Source organism: Dendrobates tinctorius, unplaced genomic scaffold, assembly GCF_039654945.1.
Source record: "Dendrobates tinctorius isolate UK_male_01 unplaced genomic scaffold, ASM3965494v1 ptg000293l, whole genome shotgun sequence".
Classification (NCBI taxonomy): domain Eukaryota; kingdom Metazoa; phylum Chordata; class Amphibia; order Anura; family Dendrobatidae; genus Dendrobates; species Dendrobates tinctorius.
The window spans coordinates 17399554-17423266 of record NW_027361960.1 but is presented as its reverse complement, the minus strand read 5'-3'; the positions used below and the strand labels follow the sequence as shown (position 1 = coordinate 17423266).

General features: G+C 43.1%; 1 protein-coding gene across 7 annotated transcripts in view; it reads left to right on the top strand.

The window, feature by feature from the left end:
* The window catches only part of QKI (QKI, KH domain containing RNA binding), a 190062-nt gene that overhangs the window by 155588 nt on the left and 10761 nt on the right, over window positions 1-23713 (top strand). For 5 of the 7 annotated variants that reach the window (XR_012226900.1, XR_012226901.1, XM_073560169.1 and 2 more), the window contains 2 exons: window positions 14951-15038; window positions 17745-18044. Coding sequence is in view for 4 of the 7 variants with exons in the window: in XM_073560169.1 (XP_073416270.1) it covers window positions 14951-15038; window positions 17745-18044 (388 nt within the window). In the remaining 3 variants the exon portion in view is untranslated. The remainder of the gene's footprint in view (window positions 1-14950; window positions 15039-17744; window positions 18045-23713) is intronic. The other 2 variants (XR_012226902.1, XM_073560170.1) reach the window with 1 other exon arrangement.

Sequence of the window (23713 nt, the reverse complement as noted above, 5' to 3'; positions counted from 1 at the left end):
CAGTCCACTTGACTTTTTTTTTGCCAAACTGATAATTTTCCTGTCGGCCTTAGCGGTATCATTTTGTACTGAGATTTAAATCCTGTTTTAAGCACACTTTTCCTTGTATAATTAGTCTGCTGTTCTGACATATTACTTCGAGTAGTGTAAGCCACCTACCGCCTTGTGAACGGTCACCTTCAGTAACTGCAATCCTGGTAAAAGCAATAGCTTTGTTTTTACTTTTGTATTTTTGTGCTGTTTTAAAATACAAAAGTAAATTACTTTGTTACAAACGCAGTATGCAGTAAAGGCCATTTGGGGTCCTGTTGAGGTACTGGAATAATCTTGAAGTTTTTATACATATGTCTAAAAGTCCTAAGGCCCAATTCATTAAGACTGACATGAACAAGAAGTTGTGCTGGAGTCAGGCGTGTGCCTCTTCATGAATAAGGCGCATCGGACGAGTGGTGTACACCTCTGTGCTCCTCACCACGAATCCTACTCCAGTCCCTGCTGGAGCAAGCACTACCACTCGTCACTCCCCATCCAGCCTTAACTCTGTCGACTTTGAGCTGGGCAAAAATGGCGGAGAATGCTAAAGTCACAAAACTTTAGAGCAGCCTCAAGTTTAGCCTAGATTTTGAGACTTTTCAAGACTTTTACAATAAAAGCTTTGAATCAAGGCCTGACTATCTTTTACTGCCTCTGTACATCTGTTCTAAAAAAAATTTAGAAACCCTATTGAACTGCTATAATTGTAATTTAAGGATGGCTTCCTAGCTACAGACACCCTTGCCACTGAGGCTACTACATGGTCTAATATCTCCTGGAAACCAGCATTCATGGAGATGGACATTGGCACTGACATATACATTTTAAGATGCTGTCATCCCTGCTGTCTCCCTAATGCCTGGACTGTGCCTAGCCAAAGGCAGGACAACCCTTTGTTTCTTTTTAAGACAAATTAGTTTTCTCTTTGACTTCAGTGTGATAAAACAACCTATTAATACTTACCATGCAAGCAATTTTTTCTTGACCTATCCTGCGCTGACCACGTATCAGCACTTGTGAAGCCGGTCACTAGTCTTAGCAGGGACGCCTGCATGCATGACCTAAAATTGCTGGGGCCAGTGATTGGTTGCAGAGGTATTTTGTGCATGCACAGGATGTCATCATTGCAGGTTGTCAGCAATGATCAGAATAATGATGCTGTCCAATAACTGTGTATGTCTCACATTATTTAAGGTAATATATTTAAAACCTTATCCTTGTCATGGCATTCTGATTTCATTAGTTCCCTACTATGGATGTGATGATGTATGTTAGGATGGCGGTGATGATAATAATGAAATGCAAGAATATGTTTACAAGTAATTGATTACCTCTGTGGTTAGTGCTTGTCTTCCTTTGATACATTATCATCAGTACTTTCATTGCTTTTCAATGTTTGACTTAAAAATGTCGTATTTCCAAATAGACACGTTCAGACTTTTGCTTGCCCTCTAAGCACTAATATTTCAAACCGCATATCTGTTCACACATTTTAAGTGGCAATGATTATCTCCAATGACATCAGTGCGTGTACCCTTGCTGCTTTAAAATACTCTATTTAAATCCATTCTTTAATATCCATGCTGTTTTCGGTTTGCCTCTACCTTTGTGTTTTTATTCATACTATTTGGGTTGAGTTTTGGGAAAGTGTTGCAGAAATGCCCTTAAGGGTAGCAAAAAGGTGGGGTATACAGTTTATATAGAGAAGATTAAGATTACCAGACTTGGGCTACTTTCACACTTATGTTTTTTTGCGCTGCGTGCACAGTGCAAGCGCGCATAAAAAACGCATCATGCGTTTTATGTGTTTTCTTGTTTTTTTGCGCATGGTTTTTGCAAAAATAATCATCGTGCGCATGGTCATGCGCACGTCAGCGCTCCCATAGACTTTAATGTGTTTTTGGGTGAATTGCGTGCGCATGCGTTTTTTTGACAGGTCGGACGCACAAAAAATGCAACAGGATGCATTTTGTGCGCCCAGGCGCACGCTACAAAAAAACACATGCGCATACAAACGCATGCCAATGCGCACCCATGTTAACTATAGGAAAAAAAATGCATGTGCAAGAACGCAGCACAAAAAAATGCAAGTGTGAAACCAGCGTTAAATTGGGATTTTGTACCAGCAACACACCCAGGTTTTGTTTATTGGCTGAGTCTATATGCATCATTTTTATTCTAATCTAATATTTTTCTTGTTGGTCTAGTAATCTATACATTATATAATCAGTTCTCCACTTATTGACACTTAGTTGGGTGCAATATGTGTATTCTACAAGGGTGCCAATGGGAGTGTGGGCACAGGTGCATAAGAGAAACAGTCAGAACCACTGATTTTACACCTGTAGATGCTGTAGCTAATCTGTAGTCTCCTATTACAGCTCTGCCTTTTAGTCGGGCATTGTGGTTGATATACAAAACATGAAATATGAATTGAGTCTACCGTAAGGCTTGTTAACACATTTTGCTTTCTTTCTTCGTTTTTGCTGTGGGGAGAAAAAGCAGTGTTTTACTGTACCGGCAAAATTAATGAGATATTCTGAAGTCTAATGCACATGTTGCTTATTCCGTATCTGCAGCATGTCAATTCTTTCAAGCGTTTGTGGCAGCATTTTCAAATGAATGTCTCCAAATTAAAGAGGATGTCCACTACCTTTTCATTGATGACCTATCCTTAGGATAGGTCATCAATGTCTGATCTACTGGAGTCCGACATCCAGCACCTCTGCCGATCAGCTGTTATAGGTGTCGGCATCCGGAAATGCTCACTTGGAGAGGTGGCCCTCTTCTAGCGGCAGCTGCCGTAGGGTACTACACATCAACCGCCTCTTGATTTGAATAGGAAGACGATGTGTAGCACCCTACCACGGCCACTCTGAGACGGCCTGCTCCGCATGTGATTTTTGTCAGCCGTCGCCGACACTGAGAACAGCTGATCGGCGGAGGTGTTGGACTCGAGCAGATCAGACATTTATGATCTGTCCTAAGGATAGGTCATCAATGAAAAAGTAGTGGACAACCTCTTACCAGATTTCCTGTGGCCAGAAAAAGTCAGTATATTTGCTTAAGGCTTTCTTATTGCGATGAGTTCTTTTATAGAAAATTGTTACATGGCTTTTAAATGTGTGAAATGTCCTCTCTGTACACAGCATATTCTGTTCCATAGCTGTAGAGTTGATGCCGGAGTAGATTATTTGCAGCGTTTTAGGTAGCCGGTCACATGTCCTGCAGTCTTTCAAAGACATCTTTATGAAAGGCTTTTTGTTTGCCTTCTCAGCCCACAGCCCCATGCTCCACACTACAGTACTTCTCAGTGCTATGAAAGCTAACCACTGGCTGGAGAGAAGGGGCCTAAGAGAGACGCACAGTAAACAGTAGAGCTTTCTCCCAGGCAACGCCATGGCTCCAGCTTCTAAATAGGTCATGTGATTGACACATTTGTCCCCATAGAGGGCTCTTTCAATTCATTGCAGTCTTTGAAGAATGAATGTAGGTCTGAGCTGGCTGTAAAACAAGCTGCGACTGGCTCGCCTAAACAGTTACATTGTAACTGCTCTCTGGCCATGTTTGTGTAAATGTATCTTTGGAAGGCTGATTCTACAGTTGTGTAATGTGTGTTTAATATGAGGAGCCTAGAATATGTGTGAAAACAACATAAAGAAATGACTTTTTGTGAAGAAGTAAGGAGTCTTTTGGTCAACAAAATATTTTGCACCTAATAAAGCCACCTATTTGCTCATTTTGAAGCTAGGTAACCTCACAATGAATTTTCCGCCCTCATATTTACTATTAAGAAACTTGATACATTTTAATTCCAAGTGGTGAAGCCATGTTTAGAAGCTGGAACTGCAGCAGTCACTACTGGAACATCATCACAGCCAGGAGCAACAGAATGTACCGAAGCCCCAGACTGCACGGGAATAGACAAGCTCAGTCTTGCATCAAAATCCAGCTACTAATTCTCTACGCAGTCAGATTAATTGTATTCTCTGGTAGACACTTGCATGTTGCTCAGCAGATTCCAAGGAAAGCAATATTTCCTTACTGGAGTCTAGGAAAAGTGTAAGGCTAAGTGCACACGTTGCAGAAAATTTCTGCTCAAAAACCTGACTCCCTGCCCAGAAACCGCGCCTTTTTGTCACGGTTTTTGCGCGGTTTTGATGCGTGTTTTTCAGCAGCGTTTTCAAAACGCTTTGAACTAGCCAGAAACACGGAAAAATCCGCAAAATTAATAAGCATGCTGTGTTTTTTACCGCGATGCGTTGTTTTCGCGGTAAAAAACGCATCAAGTGCAAAATGCATAGAAATTGATGGGAAGCTTACTTTTAGCGGTTTTATAGTCAAAACCGCTAATAAAAATGCTGTGTGATCGCAGCCTTAGTGTGCTCATACCGTAGAGCCTTTATTTCGGTTCTCCAGTGAACTTTACTCCTGTTGGTTGAGGAGGGTTCATTTTCTTCTTAATTCTATTTTCTGTTTTCCCCTCGCCTAGGTTTCCACAGAGCAAAAACTTTCATGTAAAACCTAGAAGAAGAGTATCATGATTGAATGGGATCATGTCAGATAGGGTGGTGGGCAATGTAAAAAGATAATGCCAGATGTTTCCCCAGTGTATCTTTAACATTGTGACCCACAAATTTGTCACGCGAAATAGCGGAGTCATCTTTGCATATCATTTGAACCCGTGCCTGTACTTTGAAGAAGATAAGCAGACTATGTTGCTCCTGAGAAATAATGACACTAATTTATCTTTGCCAGTCCACCTAGGAAAGGAATAGCACGGCAAGGCATTCGGAAAGGAAACTGAGAAATAACTGAGCCATGCTCTGCAATTTCTTTCAGTTTATTTTTCTGCTTTGGTTTTCAAAACTCTGAAATGGCTGTCAGCTGGGATTTTATCCTGCTTTTTAGGCTTTACATTGATAGTTTAGTTAGTGATATAAATAATACCCCAGTGAACGTTGTGTGCATGAGATATGTTGCCTGCCAGACTTGGAGGTTGTCCACTACTTTATCAATGTCTGATCCCTCAGGGTCTGATACCTGGGAACCCAGATCAGCTGTTGGACGTAAATGCTGAATTGCCACGACAGGCTATTGCACATCTGCCTCCTATTCAAATCAATAGAAGGCTGCAGTACCTGACCGTGCCACTATCTGAAGACAGAGCAGCCCCACTCCCAAACCGAGAACAGCTAACGGTGGGGTTGCAGGGTGTCAGACCCTGACTGATCACACAATGATGACCTATTCTAGAACAGGTCCTCAGTGATAAAGTATCGGACAACCTCTATAAAGCACCAGTCAATTATTTTTTCCCCTTTGTTACGGTTCATGTGTGTGTCATGAAGGTAGTTACTTACAGGCCACAGTCTTCTCACAGTTTCACGTCCATTTTTGCACCATTTGATTGCATTTGTGACCTGCCGAATCACATAGTGGTTGTTGTTGGGAGTGGAAGCCACTTTTTGAATTTTCTCAGTGCCAGTCTGTGACTCTGAAGGAGGGTAGAATATCTTGGCCTGAGCCTGAGCTTTGTACTGAGAAAGTAAACCATGCCTAACCAACACCGTGATCTGTCAGGTTACTGATGCTGTCACTTACATCGGGAGAAGTCTGCCACCAGTGTACTAGTATGTTACTACCTTCATGAGTCTGTTACATGATACATAAGGGACAAATAAAACTAAAATGTTATCTTGAGGTCAGTTATTCAATTAGATAATTGTTGTAAGTCTAGTACGGGGTCCAGTGTTGGGTCACCCATAAGTTTCATACAAGCATACATCTAGCAGGTTGCTGATGGGACAAACCTTTTTTATTCAATTTGCCTGACTGAGACGCCAGCCCCCATCCATGTATGTAATTTGCCTCTGAGGGGAGGGGATGGTATTTAGCTGCTATTGTCTATGATCAACGTACGTCATGTACAGTGAGGCTTGAGAGTTCGTGACGTTTCCATTTCATAAGTAGGTATATAGAGATTTTAGGGGAGATTGTCCACAGTTCCTAGCATACTGAGGGGCAGCAGCAGAATCCAACACCGTGACCCCTTCATTCTCAGGATTGGTAGATGCTCTGACGGTCAGACCCCAAATGATAAAACATAAAAAAAACCTTGCATAATGCTAACATTTTTAATGGTGCCCATTCTCACAGTCCCTTTCTATAGCACAGCCATTTACCCGAATTCTCTTACTGTAGTTGCTGCAATCTTCTGGATGCTCATGTGATGCAGTCACAGGAATGAGTCCGTTTCCTGTTTGAGGCTTGGTCAGGGCATGATCTCGCATAAATCCTGTGTGATCTAGGAGCAAGCCGCTTCCTTCTGTGTAACTTTAGGGGGAGCTGTTCTTACTCCCAGACCTGTTCACACCCCTGCACCTCACTCTAGGTATGTTGTGTAGTATTGATCCTCTAGGCTGTCGTAGCCAAGTGGTGACCTGTTTTTGGGTTTCTATATCGCTCTACAGGGCACATTCCACATAGCTTATTTTGACCGTTGAGAACAAGTTCTGTCTCGCATGCTGCCTTTGGACATTTGCTGGCGGTCTCTCGGAGGTCATGCTATACATATTTTGTTAGCTTGTGGATATAAATACCATTCTATAGCGCGTCCCTGGATGAGCGAGTGGTCTTCTTGCAGGTCACATCCTGTTTTCCTGTCCCCGTATGCAGTCTGGAGTTGAGCACAGCATGAAGCGTGGGATTCTTAAAATGAAAAGATTCCCTTGTAGCCTAGTGTCAGGATGTGGAAATAATGGCGGGGACCTGTCGTGCTTTGGGATTGCATGACTAGTGCGGGTCACAATATACATTCTGCTACTTTATCCGCTTCATTGCTGTGCTGTTTTCCTTCCAATTGTCAATGAAAGATGGCTCGTCTGGCAGTGGAAGTCACACAGTGTCCACAACTTTCCACCAGTCGTGCTGGCTGTGTCACTTCCTCCTGATATACAGTGACCGGTTGGTCCAGTCACCTTGTTGGAGAGTTGTAGGCCGAGTCGCCGGACACACGTGTGTCTAGGAATGTGTTCTGCGCTTTATTAATTCTGAATGGCACTGAATAGGAACATTCATGTGGAAAGGATATTGCCTGGGCCGGGGCACAGAATTGCAGGGGGAAGGTTTCTCTTTGTCAGCTGGATAAAAGCATTCCACAGCATGCTCTGTCAGAAATGAGCCTCACAGGGCAGGGCTTGGAGGCTGCAGCTGTTGCCATGCATGACATCCTTCTGGGGCCCCAGAGGGAGGAAGAGGAGAAGGCACAAAGTATGCGGGCCTTTAGGTCCCTCAGGGCCACTGCATTAAAAGGAACCGTGTCCGCAGCCTAGTTTTCCGCTCCTGCCCAAGTTTCTGTTTAGGGGAAGCAGCGCAGTCTTTATTGAATTGCTAGCTGGTGTGTTCACACCACATATACACTTTTTTTCCCCCTGTAAAACCATGTAGTATAACAGCATGTAACATTTGTCTAAACTGTTATTGCAGTACAGATGCCACTTAGCTTTTCCTTTTTATTAATCTGTTTTTTATAGTATACATACAGAATACAAGGGGAATGTTGAAGAATTAAGAGGATGAAAGGCTTGAGTCAATCGCTTGGGCTTAAACTAAGCAATGCAAATCCGGCTTTAAGTGACCTTATTGATGTTTGCTTAAAGCAGCTTCCTCCTAGTACAAATGACTCCACTTTGTGGAGTTACTTCCAGGTAGTATGGTGTCCCACCGCAGATTGCCTCGCCATCCCATGTGCATCCTCACTTTGCTTAGACAGACAGGGCCTCCAGGATTGCCTGCAGCCATTATAGATTGTCTGAGCGGAGCCTGCTTGATCTGCTGTCAGGTGGCCAGAGGACAGGTCACATAACAAAGACTTGTGGGTGCAAATACTGGGGGGGGGGGAACTGGCTTCCTAAGCCAGGTGGCTCAGTGTATTGTATGGCCTGGTGTCTTTACATTGGTGTTTTGGTAAACAAGACAAAGTGCTGCACAGCAAATTTCTGTGCTCTGTACTATCCAAGAGTGAACTGACTGCTTGCTGTAAGAAATGGCGCCATCTGCTGGTGAGAAGTGATATTTGCTGTGGGCACACACCGTTCTCCCGCGCACACGGCTTCTCTAGCGTTTCTCTGGTCTGAGCAGACATCAGGGTGAACCTATACACTGAATACTTTTATAATAAGTATGTGTCTTGCAAAGAGTGAGAATGAAAGAATAGTTTTTTCTAACTTGGCATGAATGTTCAAGAATGCTGGCTTTCTTGGAGTGTTTTTTTACTTTGTTGCTTCAGGTGTCTGCTTTGCAAGTGATAGCTAAGTGCACGGAGTAGTACCAATTACCGAACACCAGCAGCACTCTTATTAAAGGACCACTCCATGGCATCAGCCTATCACACGGGATGTATACTCGGCAGCGCTAGCAATTTCCTCAGATGAAAAAGCCCACACTGAGGAGTCTATAGGACAGGGGATTATTATATTTCAGAGCACTATCTTCGTTGCTAGGTTACTTTTCAAAACCATCCTACCGCCTCCTAAACAATAAAGTAAATCTCTGAGAAATAATTACACATGTATCATGTGGCAACATAACACTCTGCTTAAGCTTTGTGGCCCTTTATGAGCTTGATTTGGCCTTGACCTCTTTTTATTAGTGTTTTAACACCTAATCTCTGGCTATCTTTACAATTGATCTTTGTCCACCTGCAATTGAATGCTACCAATGGTTATACTTGTCTACCTCCTCCTAATACCTACCACAGTCCGGCTTCTCAATTTCGAATGTTCTAATGAAGAACTGTGCAATTTTAGATAAGAACTTTTATTAAGTCACCTACAAATGGCTGCAGAACCGGATGTGTATTTCTTTTTCTGACTACCGGCAAATGCCAAAGATGGAGTATTGACCTTAGGAAGGGTCCTTGGTCCTTTTTTTTTTTTTTTTTTCTTCACAGTGCGTGAATATATTATATTATATATGTGTGTGTAATTTTTTTTTTTTTTTTTTTTTTTTTTTAACTAATTTTGAAAACTAACTACTAAGAGTTGTCCACTAATAGGACAACCCCTCCTCGATGTGAATGTTTGCCCTTATGAAGATACAAATACCTATACTCTCCTCCGGTGCTGTTCCAGCAGTGTCTGCACTCACTCTCCCATTGCTCATTTGAGGTTGTTTCATCACATGAGCCCTGCGCCTGTCCGCTCATTTCCTTTTGATTACTTACACATCGGAAGGCGAGGACAGTGACACCAGCGCTTTTTGGGTGCAGGGCTCACATGACATACCACCTCACTTGAGCCCCAGGTAGGCGAGTGCTGGAACCGGATCGGAATACAGTATGGTAAGGATAAGGATGCTTTCACATTGGGTTCTGTGTGCCCGTCTGGGCATACGTCCGAAATCCTCCACAAAACAGGGTCTGAACACCTGTACCAACGGGGCCAATAGACCAATAATAACGGCAGAGCAAACTTGAGCTCTGCTGTGTATTTTTTCGAGAGTGTACGCCTACATGAGGCAGACAATCAGACAGGGGACACAGAACGTAATGCGAAAGCACCTGAAGTGTTTTTATTTTCACGGTAGCGAACATTCAGATCGAGAAGGGGTTGTCCTACTAGTCGTAATAAACATGCCCATTTTGGTTTCTGGTTACCTGGATGCTTGAAATACTATTTTCTGGGGCATCTCGCATGCAACACGAAAATATTCAGATGTGTTATTGCTCAAATGATGCGATTATGTCTAGCAAATGGTGCTTGAAAGGTTAAAAAACTGCAACCCAGCTAATGGGAAACTTTAACATTACAAGCAATAAAGCCACTGCAGTGCTACTTGTGGATGTCATGTAAATACTGTCATCTTGAGGCACGGATTTTCTGTGCTTCGTGTACATCTCATTACTTGCAGGGACTTGACTGCAGTTGATTAAAATAATGAAAAGGGTGTTAAGACAACTGCACAGCAAAAACCACAAGTGAACAACTGGTCCAGGCACTGTATTAACTTCAATGATTTATAGCCATAGAACAGCACTCTGCCCTGCATTTAGGAGAATAATCGTGCACTCCAAGTAAGCCATCTGCTTACCATTTCACATTCCCTGAAGGGAAATAACAGCACTTTTTAGAAATTATATTCCATTTCATGTTCTTGTAGCTTCTGTGAGATAAATGTCATTTTATTATGACAACTTTTAAGCCTTCTAATTTGTATTCATGGTTGTTGGGAATACATTGTTTTACTGTAACTATAGTATTTTTAATTAAAAATACATGTCCACTATTTTCTGTAGACTTGATGAGCGTTAGGCACACATGCTTTCTATTTGCTGATATGAGATTTCATGTTTATCAATTTTTATTAGAACATGTGCTAATTATTAATAAACATTTTGGCTCAAATGCCAAAAGTTGCTGAAAAAGCCCAGTGTTAAAAATTTGACACAAAAAAAATGCTTCCATGGCTGAGTTGATTGCTTTTACATCTGTCCTATTTTGCATGACTCCTGTGTCTACTCACATCTAATATAAGATCTGGTAATAAAAAGCTGCACCTTTTTGTTGCCCAGTTTCCTATGCTTAACTAGGATATTACCAAAACCATCTATTAGGTACTCTCCTTGCACCAGTGTCTCAAAGGCTTCATTCAGACATCTGTATTTTTCACGTATGGATAAATAAATTGCAAAGCCTCTATCTTTTGCAATGATGCCATCCTTGTGTTGTCCGTGCGATCGAAAAACGGCCCAGGCCGCTCGAGCATGATCAGCAATAACCGGCAGGGGGGCTGGTCGCTGATCCCTGTCACACTAAGTGATCTCGCTAGCGAGATCGCTCATTTTGTGACACATCAGCGATCTCGCCGGCGAGATTGCTGTGTGCGACAGGGATCAGCGACCGGCCCCCCTGCCGGTTATCGCTGATCATGCTCAAGCGGCCTGGACCGTTTTTCAATCGTTGGTCTCCCGCTGCCCAGCGCGCATAGCTGTGTGTGACAGCGAGAGACCAGAGATCAGCGACGCTGGTTGCTAATGTAAACGTTGGGTATCCAGGAGTCGCGTGGCTCCTGGATACCCAACGTTTACATTAGAAACCAGCGTCGCTGGTCCTTATCGCTGGGGCTGTCTAACGATGTCCTAGCGATCCCATCATGTCGGATCATTGGTGGGATCGCTGAGACATCGTTTAGTGTGACGGGGCCTTAAGCAACAGTCACAGATCAACACTCCAAAACACTTTTACCCACAACAGACTCCTCCATTCCACATCAGGCAGTACAAGACTAACACTGGCAATCCAGATTGCCAGAGACGAGTATATATAAGAGAGGGAAGTGGCCAATACTGGACAGCTGAGATCAACCAAGCAGGAATGCTTCAGAGATTCTAAGCTGAACAGTTTAACCCCTACACTGCTAACAGAAACCTGCACTGTTTATGAAATGCTTCTAATCAGTGCAGGAGTATGTGAAATCAGATACTGCAGTCTTCTGGCTCCTCTCTGTTGCAACAAACCCATTACTATGAGTCTACAGTCACTTTGTGTAACTGCAGACTCATGAATCCCCTCCAGAGCTTTCACTGTGCGCTGCAAAGATTCTCCTGTTTCTGAGCCTGTACCGACGGGTACATATGTTATGCATATTCCGGGATGGAAGTATTCTAGTTGGCATCGACTCGTTCCATATAAGTGTATGGAGTGAGGCTGCTCCCACTAGACTGCTTCTGCCCTGGCGTATGTATAATGCATACATCACCGCTGATCTCAGAAACCAGTGAATCCTCGCAGCCCACAGTGCAGTCACACAGTGATAGCAGACTTTTCATTTCAGAACTGACAACCCCTTTAAGGAGTGTTTTACTGGTTTTTATGGCATACAACTCTTAAGTGTCTGAAGATTTTGCGGGCAATTCAAAGTTCTTTTGTAATTTTTGTGCTAGTCCGAAGGAGCTGAAGCAAGACAAAAAGGCAAAATCCACACACAAAATTTATCAGAATTTGCGGCATGAAAGTGGAATAAACTTTGCCAAAAATGTATGCCAGCACCTGGTTAGACTATCATATCTGGTGGAGTTGTGTATCAGTTGTAGGTTGCACCAAAAATTTTTTAACAGCCAACCTTTCGATGAATGTGACACACTTTTCATTACTGGTGTGCAAAATGCTAGTCCGTCTTAATGAATGCACACAATGTAATACTGGCAATATGGGCACCCCAGAAATGTCAGCTGACCCATTTAAAGGTGTATTTCAATCTGAAAATGTTAGAGCATGGATATGATTTTATTATGATCCATGGAAATCGTAAGTAAAGATCTTCTATTCTCTGGAGCTTGTTGCACATTAGTGATCTCATACATGCATATGGCTTGTAGGAACCTGCATCATGGTCACATTCAGGTAAATTCCATGAAGGTGGCTCTGAGTGTGAATGAGACCATTTCGCCCTTGTTGGTCAGACCATATCCATTTGGCCCTTGTTGGTCAGACCATATCCATTTGGCCCTTGTTGGTCAGACCATATCCATTTGGCCCTTGTTGGTCAGACCATATCCATTTGGCCCTTGTTGGTCCGACCATATCCATTTGGCCCTTGTTGGTCCGACCATATCCATTTGGCCCTTGTTGGTCAGACCATATCCATTTGGCCCTTGTTGGTCAGACTACAGTTGTGGCCAAAAGTATTGACACCCCTTGCATTTCTGTCAGATAATACTGTTTTTTCCTGAAAATGATTGCAAACACAAATTCTTTGGTATTATCTTCATTTAATTTGTCTTAAATGAAAAGACACAAAAAGAATTGTCCTAAAGCCAAATTGGATATAATTCCACACCAAACATAAAAAAGAGGGTGGACAAAAGTATTGGCACTGTTCAAAAAATCATGAGATGCTTCTCTAATTTGTGTAATTAACAGCACCTGTAACTTACCTGTGGCACCTAATAGGTGTTGGCAATAACTAAATCACACTTGCAGCCAGTTGACATTGATTAAAGTTGACTCAACCTCTGTCCTGTGTCCTTGTGTGTACCACATTGAGCATGGAGAAAAGAAAGAAGTCCAAAGAACTGTCTGAGGACTTGTGAAACTAAATTGTGAGGAATCATGAGCAATCTCAAGGCTACAAGTCCATCTCCAAAGACCTGAATGTTCCTGTGTCTACTGTGCGCAGTGTCATCAAGAAGTTTAAAGCCCATGGCACTGTGGCTAACCTCCCTAGATGTGGACGGAAAAGAAAAATTGACAAGAGATTTCTACACAATATTGCGCTGATGTTGGATAAAGAACCTCGACTAACATCCAAACAAGTTCAAGCTGCCCTGCAGTCCGAGGGTACAACAGTGTCAACCCGTACTATCCGTCGGCGTCTGAATGAAAAGGGACTGTATGATAGGAGACCCAGGAAGACCCCACTTCTTACCCCGACACATAAAAAAACCAGGCTGGAGTTTGCCAAAACTTACCTGAAAAAGCCTAAAACGTTTTGGAAGAATGTTCTCTGGTCAGATGAGACAAAAGTAGAGCTTTTTGGGCAAAGGCATCAACATAGAGTTTACAGGAGAAAAAAGAAAAGAACACGGTCCCTACAGTCAAACATGGCGGAGGTTCCCTGATGTTTTGGGGTTGCTTTGCTGCCTCTGGCACTGGACTGCTTGACAGTGTGCATGGCATTATGAAGTCAGACTACCAACAAATTTTGCAGCATAATGTAGGGCCCAGTGTGAGAAAGCTGGGTCTTCCAGCAGGACAATGACCCAAAACACACTTCAAAAAGCACTAGAAAATGGTTTGAGGGAAAGCACTGGAGACTTCTAAGCTGGCCAGTAATGAGTCCAGACCTGAATCCCATAGAACACCTGTGGAGAGATCTAAAAATGGCAGTTTGGAGAAGGCACCCTTCAAATATCAGGGACCTGGAGCAGTTTGCCAAAGAAGAATGGTCTAAAATTCCAGCAGAGCATTGTAAGAAACTCATTGATGGTTACCGGAAGCAGTTGGTCGCAGTTATTTTGGCTAAAGGTTGTGCAACCAAGTATTAGACTGAGGGTGCCAATACTTTTGTCTGGACCAGTTTTGGAGTTTTGTGTGAAATGTTTTGCTTTTTGCTTCATTCTCTTGTGTTTTTTCATTTATGACAAATTAAATGAAGATAATACCAGAGAATTTGTGTCATTTTCAGGAAGAAACTGAGTATTATCTGACAGAATTGCCGGGGTGTCAATACTTTTGGCCACAACTGTATATCCATTTGGCCCTTGTTGGTCAGACCATATCCATTTGGCCCTTTTTGGTCAGACCATAATGATGTCCTTTTTATACACCACTTGGTAAACCAAGTTGGAAAACACCTTTAAGCGTGACCCTTTTCCCTGTCTTAAGGCTGCTTTCACACATCTGGCGTTTTTAATCCGGCACGATGCGGCAAAATTTGGAACAACCGGATCTGGTTTTGTCCCATAGAGTTGTATTGTCGCCGCACCGTGCCGGATGGGTATGCGGCGCATCCGTTTTTTTCCGGATACAGCAAGAAGTAGCCGTCCGGCATCTGCAAAAAACGTTCGCTGCAACGTTTTTTGACAGCGCCGGACCGGTTTTTCTCACAGCGCATGGGCGGAGACTGTGAGTCTCGCGCTGCTCTTTTAAATGTGGATGCCACCGTATCCGGCCACGCAGGCATCTGGTGTCTCCGGCACATCCCGGATCCGCCCCTACGGCTTTTCGCCGCACGGCACTGGAGACACAAAGCCGGATGTGTGAAAGAAGCCTTAGTGTTATTACATCATTGTGGTGTATGTTTTCTGTAAATATACATAATGGATAGTAAAAGCAATGACATTGTTGTGTTTTAAAAATCATTGTATCTGTTGTGAATGCAATTTCAATCACTTTTCTTTTATCCTAACTTGCAGGCTGAAGGAGAAGACAGTTTAAAAAAAATGCAGTTGATGGAACTGGCCATCCTGAATGGCACGTACAGAGACGCCAACTTAAAATCACGTAAGCTGTTGCTTGTTTTTGTTCTTTGTTGTAGCTTTTTATGCTGATTTTTTTCCATGATACCTACATTAAATAAACACTTTGCAAATCTGAACAATTTTTTATTACCGTATTTCTACATGATACATTTACGATAACTACTGCTCGTACCACTTGTAGTATAGATTTTTCCACTTGTAGCCATTTCATCTCACTGAATAACTATATATATATTAAAATTAAATTATTTAGAACAAATAAATAGCTTATAATACTTCAGTACTAGTGTCCCCTACTGCCAATATCACAGATTGATCAAGCATCTTGTCCCTGGCAAGATTGGACCTGCCAGTGCGAACACTAGTGACCTTCCAGGTCATGGCAAAGATTCCTAGCTTACGAGATGTGATGTTATTTTATTATGGCTTTATTTTATTTTTTTTATTAACCAAGAAAAAATATCTTTATACCCTGTTGGTCAAAAGATGGAAAAAATAAAAATACTGTCCTTAGTGGTGAAAAAGCTATCAAACACCTCTTCCTTTATAAGGATAATTACTAGTGATGAGCGAACATGCTCGGATAAGGTGTTATCCCAGCATGCTCGGATACTACCAAATGTCCTCGGCGTGCTAGAAAAATAAGAGTCCTCACGGCTGCATGTCTCGCGGCTGTTAGACAGCCACAACACATGAAGGGATTGCCTGTCGAATAGCCACAAAACATGCAGCTGCGGAGATTCGAACATAATTTTCAAGCACGCCGAAGACACTTGGTAGTACCCGAGCATGCTGGGATAACACCTTATCCCAGCACCTTCGCTCATAACTAGTAATTATCCTTAAAAAGGAAGTAAAGGCCCTTTTACATTTAGCGATGCACCAGCGATCCGACCAGCGATCCCACCCGGTCAGGATCGCTGGTGCATCGCTAAATGATCGCTAGTGAGCTTTCATACAGAAAGACCTCACAGCGATGCAGCAGCGACGCAGCGCACGATACTTACCATTCACACACAGCGATCCTGCGTCCTCCCGCCCGCGTCCAGCGTCGCTCGTCGTCACAGCAGGAAGTCTCAGCAGGAAGCGCCCGACGAGAAATGGAGCTGGACATTCTCGCGCGATCAGCGATGGACAGCGGGGGAGCCGGTCGCTGGTAAGTATCACACATAGCGATATCGCTAGCAATATCGCTATAACGTCACAAAACCAGTGACGTTTTAGCGATATTGCTAGCGATATCGCTTAGTGTAAAACCCCCTTAAGAGTCTTTAGTTTTTGATAGCCTTTTCACCACTAAGGACAATCAAACACTAAAGACTCTTACTTCCTTTTTAAGGATAATTACAAGTGATGAGCGGAGGTGCTGAGGTAAGGTGTTATCCCAGCATGCTCGGGTACTGCCAAGTGTCTTTGGCGTGCTCGAAAAATTATGTTCGAATCCCCGCAGCTGCATGTCTTGCGCCTGTTCGACAGGCAATCCCTTCATGTGTTGTGGCTGTCGAACAGCCGCGAGACATGCAGCTGCAGGGACTCATATTTTTCAAGCACTCTGAGGACATTGGGTTAGCACATGAGCATGCTGAGATTGCAATTTATCTCAGCATGTTCACTCATCACTAATTACTAAAAATTGTAATCTTTTTATTTCACTTGTATTTTTTTTCTTAAACAATGCTGTTCCTCCATCTTTTTGTTGCACACCTGTGCATGCTTTATGAATATTGCTTGGCTATATACAAAATCATATTGAAGATCCAGTCAAGCTGTTACTTGATCTTTGTGCATGCCTTCTGCTGTACAGCTTTTACATCTAATAATTCTGTTTGATAACAATATGTTGATAGGTAAAATGTATCTAGAAAGCTTAAACACATATTGTTCTCTCCTAGTAGGAGCCAAAAATTGTGACATGCATACCACTTTCTTGCTGTAGGTGTTTTTATTCATTACATTCTATATTTAAAGGTCTTCCCACCTATGTAATGAAATGACTAAGCAATTTAAAATAAACTCTTCGCTCTGACGTTATTTTAGAGTTCCTAAAGACATCTTTGTCCATTTGGATTGATTCTTGGCAATGGCCCACAAACGGTGGAAGTTTAAAGACTGAAACCAGTTTTGCTGACACCATGTCTTGATGCATGTGATCAAATCTCCACCATCATTATTTGGTGTCAGTATCCTCTGGCCATTGGGCATCATTGCGGGTGGAGAGTCACCCTAAGCATTAACATAAAACGTAGTGAAGTACCTGTTGCCTTCCCCATTGTAATGCTGACCACACAGCTCCCTTTTATGCTTGTTCACAATTTTGCTACTTTGTAACCATAAAAAAATGCTTTGTCCTGTCCTTGTGCATTTTGAATATTTCTTATACAAAATCACTGGCTATGCTAACATTTACTTTTAATTGTGAAACTTACCAATCGCGTTCTTTTTGATTAGTGTAATATACAGTATTTCACCTCTGTGCCCATTTTTATGGTATTTGCTTTGATTTTAAGCATGGTAATCACACTAGTAATTTTGGGTAGCTTGTATGCATCTGAGTGGTGTGCTTTGGCACTTTGTGTGATCAGCGCATGAACTAATGATTCTCCTTTTTTCCCCTTTCCTTCCTTCCTGCTTCTTTTTCCTCTTCCATTCTTTCCTTTTGTCTACTCCTTATCCTATTTTCCATACTGCTGCCTCTACACTTCTTTCTAATTTTCTTTTCTTACTGTAGCAGCCCTTGCCTTTTCTCTTGCAGCGACAGCTCAGGCCCCACGGATTATAACTGGGCCTGCGCCTGTACTGCCCCCAGCTGCTCTGCGTACACCTACGCCAGCTGGCCCTACCTTAATGCCTTTGATAAGACAAATACAGACAGCCGCTGTCATGCCAAATGGAACCCCTCATCCGACTGCTACACTAGTCTCCCAAGCACCAGAAGCTGGCTTGATCTACACACCGTATGAATACCCTTATGCACTGGCCCCAGCCACATCAATCCTTGAGTATCCTATTGATGCAAGTGGGGTATTAGGTAAGTTTCAATCAAGTTTGTATTCTTTTAATGTTGATATTTCATCCTGGGTTCCTAATATAAATAATTTTTCTTACAATTTTTTAATGTGCCAAATATGCTATGTAAACAGGACTCCTGGGTTGTACCAATTTTTTAGCAGTAGCAAATGCAAAAATGAATAAAACCGTGCATTACAGAATTAATTTTACAGCCACTTTAAAAGTAAGCATGCATTCTCAATTCAAAATTAAACTGGACTAAAAAAGTGATGTCTTTTGTAGTCACCCCACGCCTCCCCCAACTGTTGAACCATTGAAATCTAAGGCAGCTTTCCACGTGCTTTTAGTTTAACGCTATCTGTTAAAGTTGCAGTTGAGTAAGCCACTGCTAATATTTAGGAATAAACTTGTTTCTTTGGTAAAGGAACCATTTTTGGCATTTACAACCTGGATGAGATGTAACCCATACCATTGAGCCTTAGGAAAAATCTCTACCAATTGCATGGGATTACAACTCCCTTTTCGAGTTCATAAAATTATGGTGTCTTGCTTAAAGCCGCACTGAAAAGGGTCATTAAGTCACCACAGGTTGATGGCCTATCCTTTTAGATTAGTCATCGTTTTCAGATTGTTTGGGTTTTGACACCCATCAATCTTGCGGATCAGTTGCTAAAAGCTCCAGCAATGGCCAGATGTCACCGCACTAACCGGAACTGCATTATACAGCTTTAATGAGTAGCAGCTGTTCCTGGGTACTGCAGAACAGCCATATGGATATGTATACGCCCACATGGTGGTAGCGTATGTTATTGTATTATAATTCGTCAGGAACCTAATCTTTGATTAACTTAAGTTTCCCAAATCAGTTATTTAACTCAGACGTCGCCAAGTGAAGGTGAATACCAACCTTCAGGCGGTTTTCCTGTTTGTCAGAATATTAAACAATAAATTAAACATTTTTGGATGTTATTAAAGGGAATCTGTCACCCATCTTTCACGTATCAGCTGTCGACACAGCCTTCAGGGGCTTATCTACAGCAATCTGTAGTGCTGTAGATAAGCCCCCGATGTAACCTGAAAGATAAGAAAAATTAGTTATATTATACTCACCCGGTGGGGGGGGGGGGTCCGGTCTTGGTCTGATGGGTGTTGTGGTCCGGTGCCTCCCATCTTCTAACGGTGACGTCCTCTTTTTTGCTGCCTGTCGTGGCTCCTGCGCAGGCGCACTGCTCTGCCCTGTTGAGGGCAGAGCAGAATACTGCAGTGCGCAGGCGCTGGACCTCTCCCGACACCTGCACACTACAGGACTCTGCTCTGCCCTCAACAGGGCAGAGCGCCTGCGCAGGGGCAACGACAGGCAGCAAAGCAGAGGACGTCACCGTTAGAAGAAGGGAGGCGCCGGACTGGACCGCGACACCCATTGGACCAAAACCGGACCGCGCCTGGGTGGATATAATCAAACTCATTTTTCTTCTCTTTCAGTTTACATCGGGGGCTTATCTACAGCATTACAGAATGCTGTAGATAAGCCCCTGATGGCGGTGCCGTCAGCTGATAGTCCAGAAATGGGGTGACAGATTCCCTTTAACTGTAGGGATACAGCCATTAGTGCAGTCCAAGATGAATGAAAATTAATAGCATTAATCTGTATTTCCCAGACGAGAGATGGCATTGAGTATCACTTTAGAATATCTGATGACTAGAAGTAGTAAAGCCATGCATTCATCAGTTTTCTTAAAGGGAACCTGATAACTGTTAACTACAGTGTCAGGTCAGCGCCTTTATACTGATTAAAATGATACTTTGATGATGAAATCCATATTGTGGTGGTGGTTTAATTTTTATTTTAGTTTAATTTTCAGTTAATGAGATTCTCGTGCTTCGGGGCCTGCGGGGGGGGGGTGCCTTTGTGTGCTCTGCTTACATATGCATGTTTATGGACGTATGACAGGTCACTGATTTTTCAATGACCTGCATCTATTTTACATACTGCATAGAATTTTGTGTGGGGGAAAAAAATTAAAATTCCTCACGCTGGCGCCTGCACTGTAGCATGATACAATGGCTAATATGCCTATATACATTTATTATTTTGTCATATACTATTGTGGGGACCAAAAAATATTTTCATCAAAATGGCAACGGTGCCTGCGCAGTAGCATCTCTTGTTCCAAGAGAAGCTACTGTCCAGGCACCGTTGCCATTTTGATGAAAATATTTTTTGGTCCCCACAATAGTATATGACAAAATAATAAATGTATATAGGCATATTATCCATTGTATTATCCTGCAGTACAGGTGTAATGAATGTAAAAAAAAAATTTCACACAATATTCTATGCAGTTTGTAATATAAGGGGCACATCAATGAGGGATCAGTGACCTGTCATAAGCCCATAAACATGCATATGTAATCAGAGCACATACAGGCCACCATAGAGCACCAGAATTTCATTAACTGAAAACTGCAAATAAAGATTTCACAGCGCCAAACTGACACTTTCTGTAGGTTACTGTGCACAATCCTGCTGACAGGTTACAGCTATTGCATAGCTCTGTCAGCCATTACGGTATATACAGCTCTGGCAAAAATTAAGAGACCACTGCAAAATTTTCAGTTTGTCTGATTTTTCTCTTTATAGTTATTTTTTTTGAGTAAAATGTAAATTGCTCTTTTATTCTATAAACTAGACAGCATGTCTTCGAATTTCCAAGACAATATCAATATCAAAATCAATATTTTGTGGAATAACTATTTTTAATCACAGCTTTCATGTGTCTTGGCATGCTTTCCACCAGTCTTTCACACTGCTTTTGGGTGACCTTATGCCACTCCTGGTACAAAAATTTAAGCAGTTCTTTGTTTGATGGCTTGTGACTATCCATCTTCCTCTTGATTACCGTATTTTTCGGACTATAAGACGCACCCAAATTTTAAGAAGGAAAATAGGGAAAAAAATAATGTGTCAAATGGGGGTCCGTCTTACAGTCCGAATTCAGCTTACCTGGGAAGGGATCCGGCACAGGTGGAGGAGTGGTCACAGAGGTCATTCAGTGCTCCAGGCTAGTGCGGTGGTGGCGGCTCTGTGCTGTGCTGGGCTGGGGCAAGTGGGCTGTGCTGGGCTGGGGCAAGTGGGCTGTGCTGGGCTGGGGCAAGTGGGCTGTGCTGGGCTGGGGCAGCTGGGCTCTGCGGGGTGAGGGTGGCGGCGGGCTATGCTCCGGTGCAGGGGCGGCAGCTCTGCCGGCATTTCCCCCCAGCCCGGAGGCCCCCACACATCCGTTGCTGGCTACCGCCATGTTGCGGTGGCCTCCGGGAACATGGACGCCGGGAAAATGGCTGCCGGTCCGGGGACGGCGCATCCGCGGGTTCAGATCTCATCCCGAGATCTCGGGAGACGAGATTCAAATCTCTGCAATGAGATCTCGTCCCCCGAGATCTCAGGACGAGATCTTAACCCGCGCATGCGCCGTCCCCGGACCGGCGGCCATCTTCCCGGCGTCCATGTTCCCAGAGGCCACCGCAACATGGCAGCCAGCAACAAAAGTGCGGGGGCCTCCGGGCTGCGAGGAAATGCTGGCGGAGCCGCCCGCACCGCAGAGCCCCGCCCGCTGCCACCACCGCACCGCAGAGCCCCGCGGCACCCGCACCAGCCTCCAGCCATGATTGGAGGTTAGTATATTGCGACCATAAGACGCACCCCCCACTTTCCCCAAAAAATTTTTGGGGAAAAAGTGCGTCTTATGATCGGAAAAATACGGTACATTCCATAGGTTTTCAAAGTGGTTTAGGTCTGGAGATTGGGCTGGCCATGACAGGGATTTGATGTGGTGGGCCTTCATCCACACATTTATTGACCTAGCTGTGTGGCATGGCGCACCGTCCTGCTGGAAAAAACAGTACTCAGAGTTGGGGAACATTGCCTGAGCAGAAGGAATCAACTGTTTTTCCAGGGTAACCTTGTATGCTACTTGATTCATACGTCCTTCCCAAATATTAACCTGCCCAATTTCAGCCTTGCTGAAGCATCCCCAGATCATCACCGATCCTCCACCAGATTTCACAATGGGTGCAAGACACTGGTTTGTACGCCTCTCCAGGTCTCCGTCTAACCATTAGACGAACAGGCATTGGGCAAAGCTGAAAATTACTCATCAGAGAAGATTACCTTACTCCAGTCCTCTATGGTCCAATCCTTATGGTCTTTGGTAAACTTCAACCTGACTCTCCTTTGCGTCTCATTGATGAAAGGCTTTTTTCTAGCTTAACATGACTTGAGCCCTGCCTCTACACTGTTTTCCAAATTATTATGCAAATTGGATTTAAGTGTCATAAAGATGTAATTTTTTGTTTATCAAATAAACTCATAGATGGTATTGTGTATCAGGGCTCTTTGGATCAGTGAAATCAATCTCAAATGCCTGTGATAACTGTGATAATTAGTTTACCAGGTGAGCTCAATTAAAGGAAAGCTACTTAAGAATGATGTTTCCACATTATTAAGCAGGGCACAGGTTTCAAGGAATTTAGGAAATAAAAAGGATCTCTCTGCTGCTGAAAAGCATCAAATAGTGCAATGCCTTGGTCAAGAGATGAAAACATTAGATGTTTCCCAAAAACTTAAACGTGATCATTGTACTGTTACGAGATTTGTGGTTGATTCTGAGCACAGACATGTTTGTGCTGATAAAGGCAAAATGAGGAAGGTTTCTGCCAGGCAAGTTCATTGGATTAAAAGAGTGGCTGCTAAAAAGCCATTACAAACCAGCAAACAGATATTTAAAGCTGCTGGTGCCTCTTGAGTCCCTCGAACCTCAAGGTGTAGGATCCTTCAAAGGCTTGCTGTGGTGCATAAATCTACTATTCGGCCACCCCTAAACAGTGTTCACAAGCAGAAATGGTTGCAGTGGGCCCAGACATACATGAAGACTAATTTTCAAACAGTCTTGTTTACTGATGAGTGTCGAGCAACCCTGGATGGTCCAGATGGATGGAGTAGTGGATGGCCACTATGTCCCAACAAGGCTGCGACGTCAGCAAGGAGGTGGAGGAGTCATGTTTTGGGCCGGAATCATGGGGAAACAGCTGGTAGGTCCCTTTAAGGTTCCTGAAGGTGTGAAAATGACCTCTGCAAAGTATATAGAGTTTCTGACTGACAGCAAAATTCTCTTCATGCATGACAATGCACCATCTCATGCTGCAAAGAATACCTCTGATCATTGGCTGCTATGGGCATAAAAGGAGATAAACTCATGGTGGGGCCACCATCTTCCCCTGACCTCAACCCTATAGAGAACCTCTGGAGCATCATCAAGCAAAAGATCTAGAAGGGTGGGAGGCAGTTCACATCCAAACAGCAGCTCTGGGAGGCTATTCTGACTTCATGCAAAGAAATACAAGCAGAAACTCTCCAAAAACTCACAATTTCAATGGATGCAAGAATTGTGAAGGTGATATCAAAGAAGGGTTCCTATGTTAACTTGTCACTTGGCCTGTTAAGCTATTTAACTCCAAAATATCCTTTTTTTGTTCAGTGAATGTGACCTCCTAATGCTGCAAATTCCACAAATGAGCATTTTCAGTTCTTTAAAACATATCAAATGTTTAGAAATTCTACTGTGCCTAATAATTTGGAACAGTGCAATTTGAGTTTTTATTCATTTTGGTGATTATACTGTTATTATTGGGAGG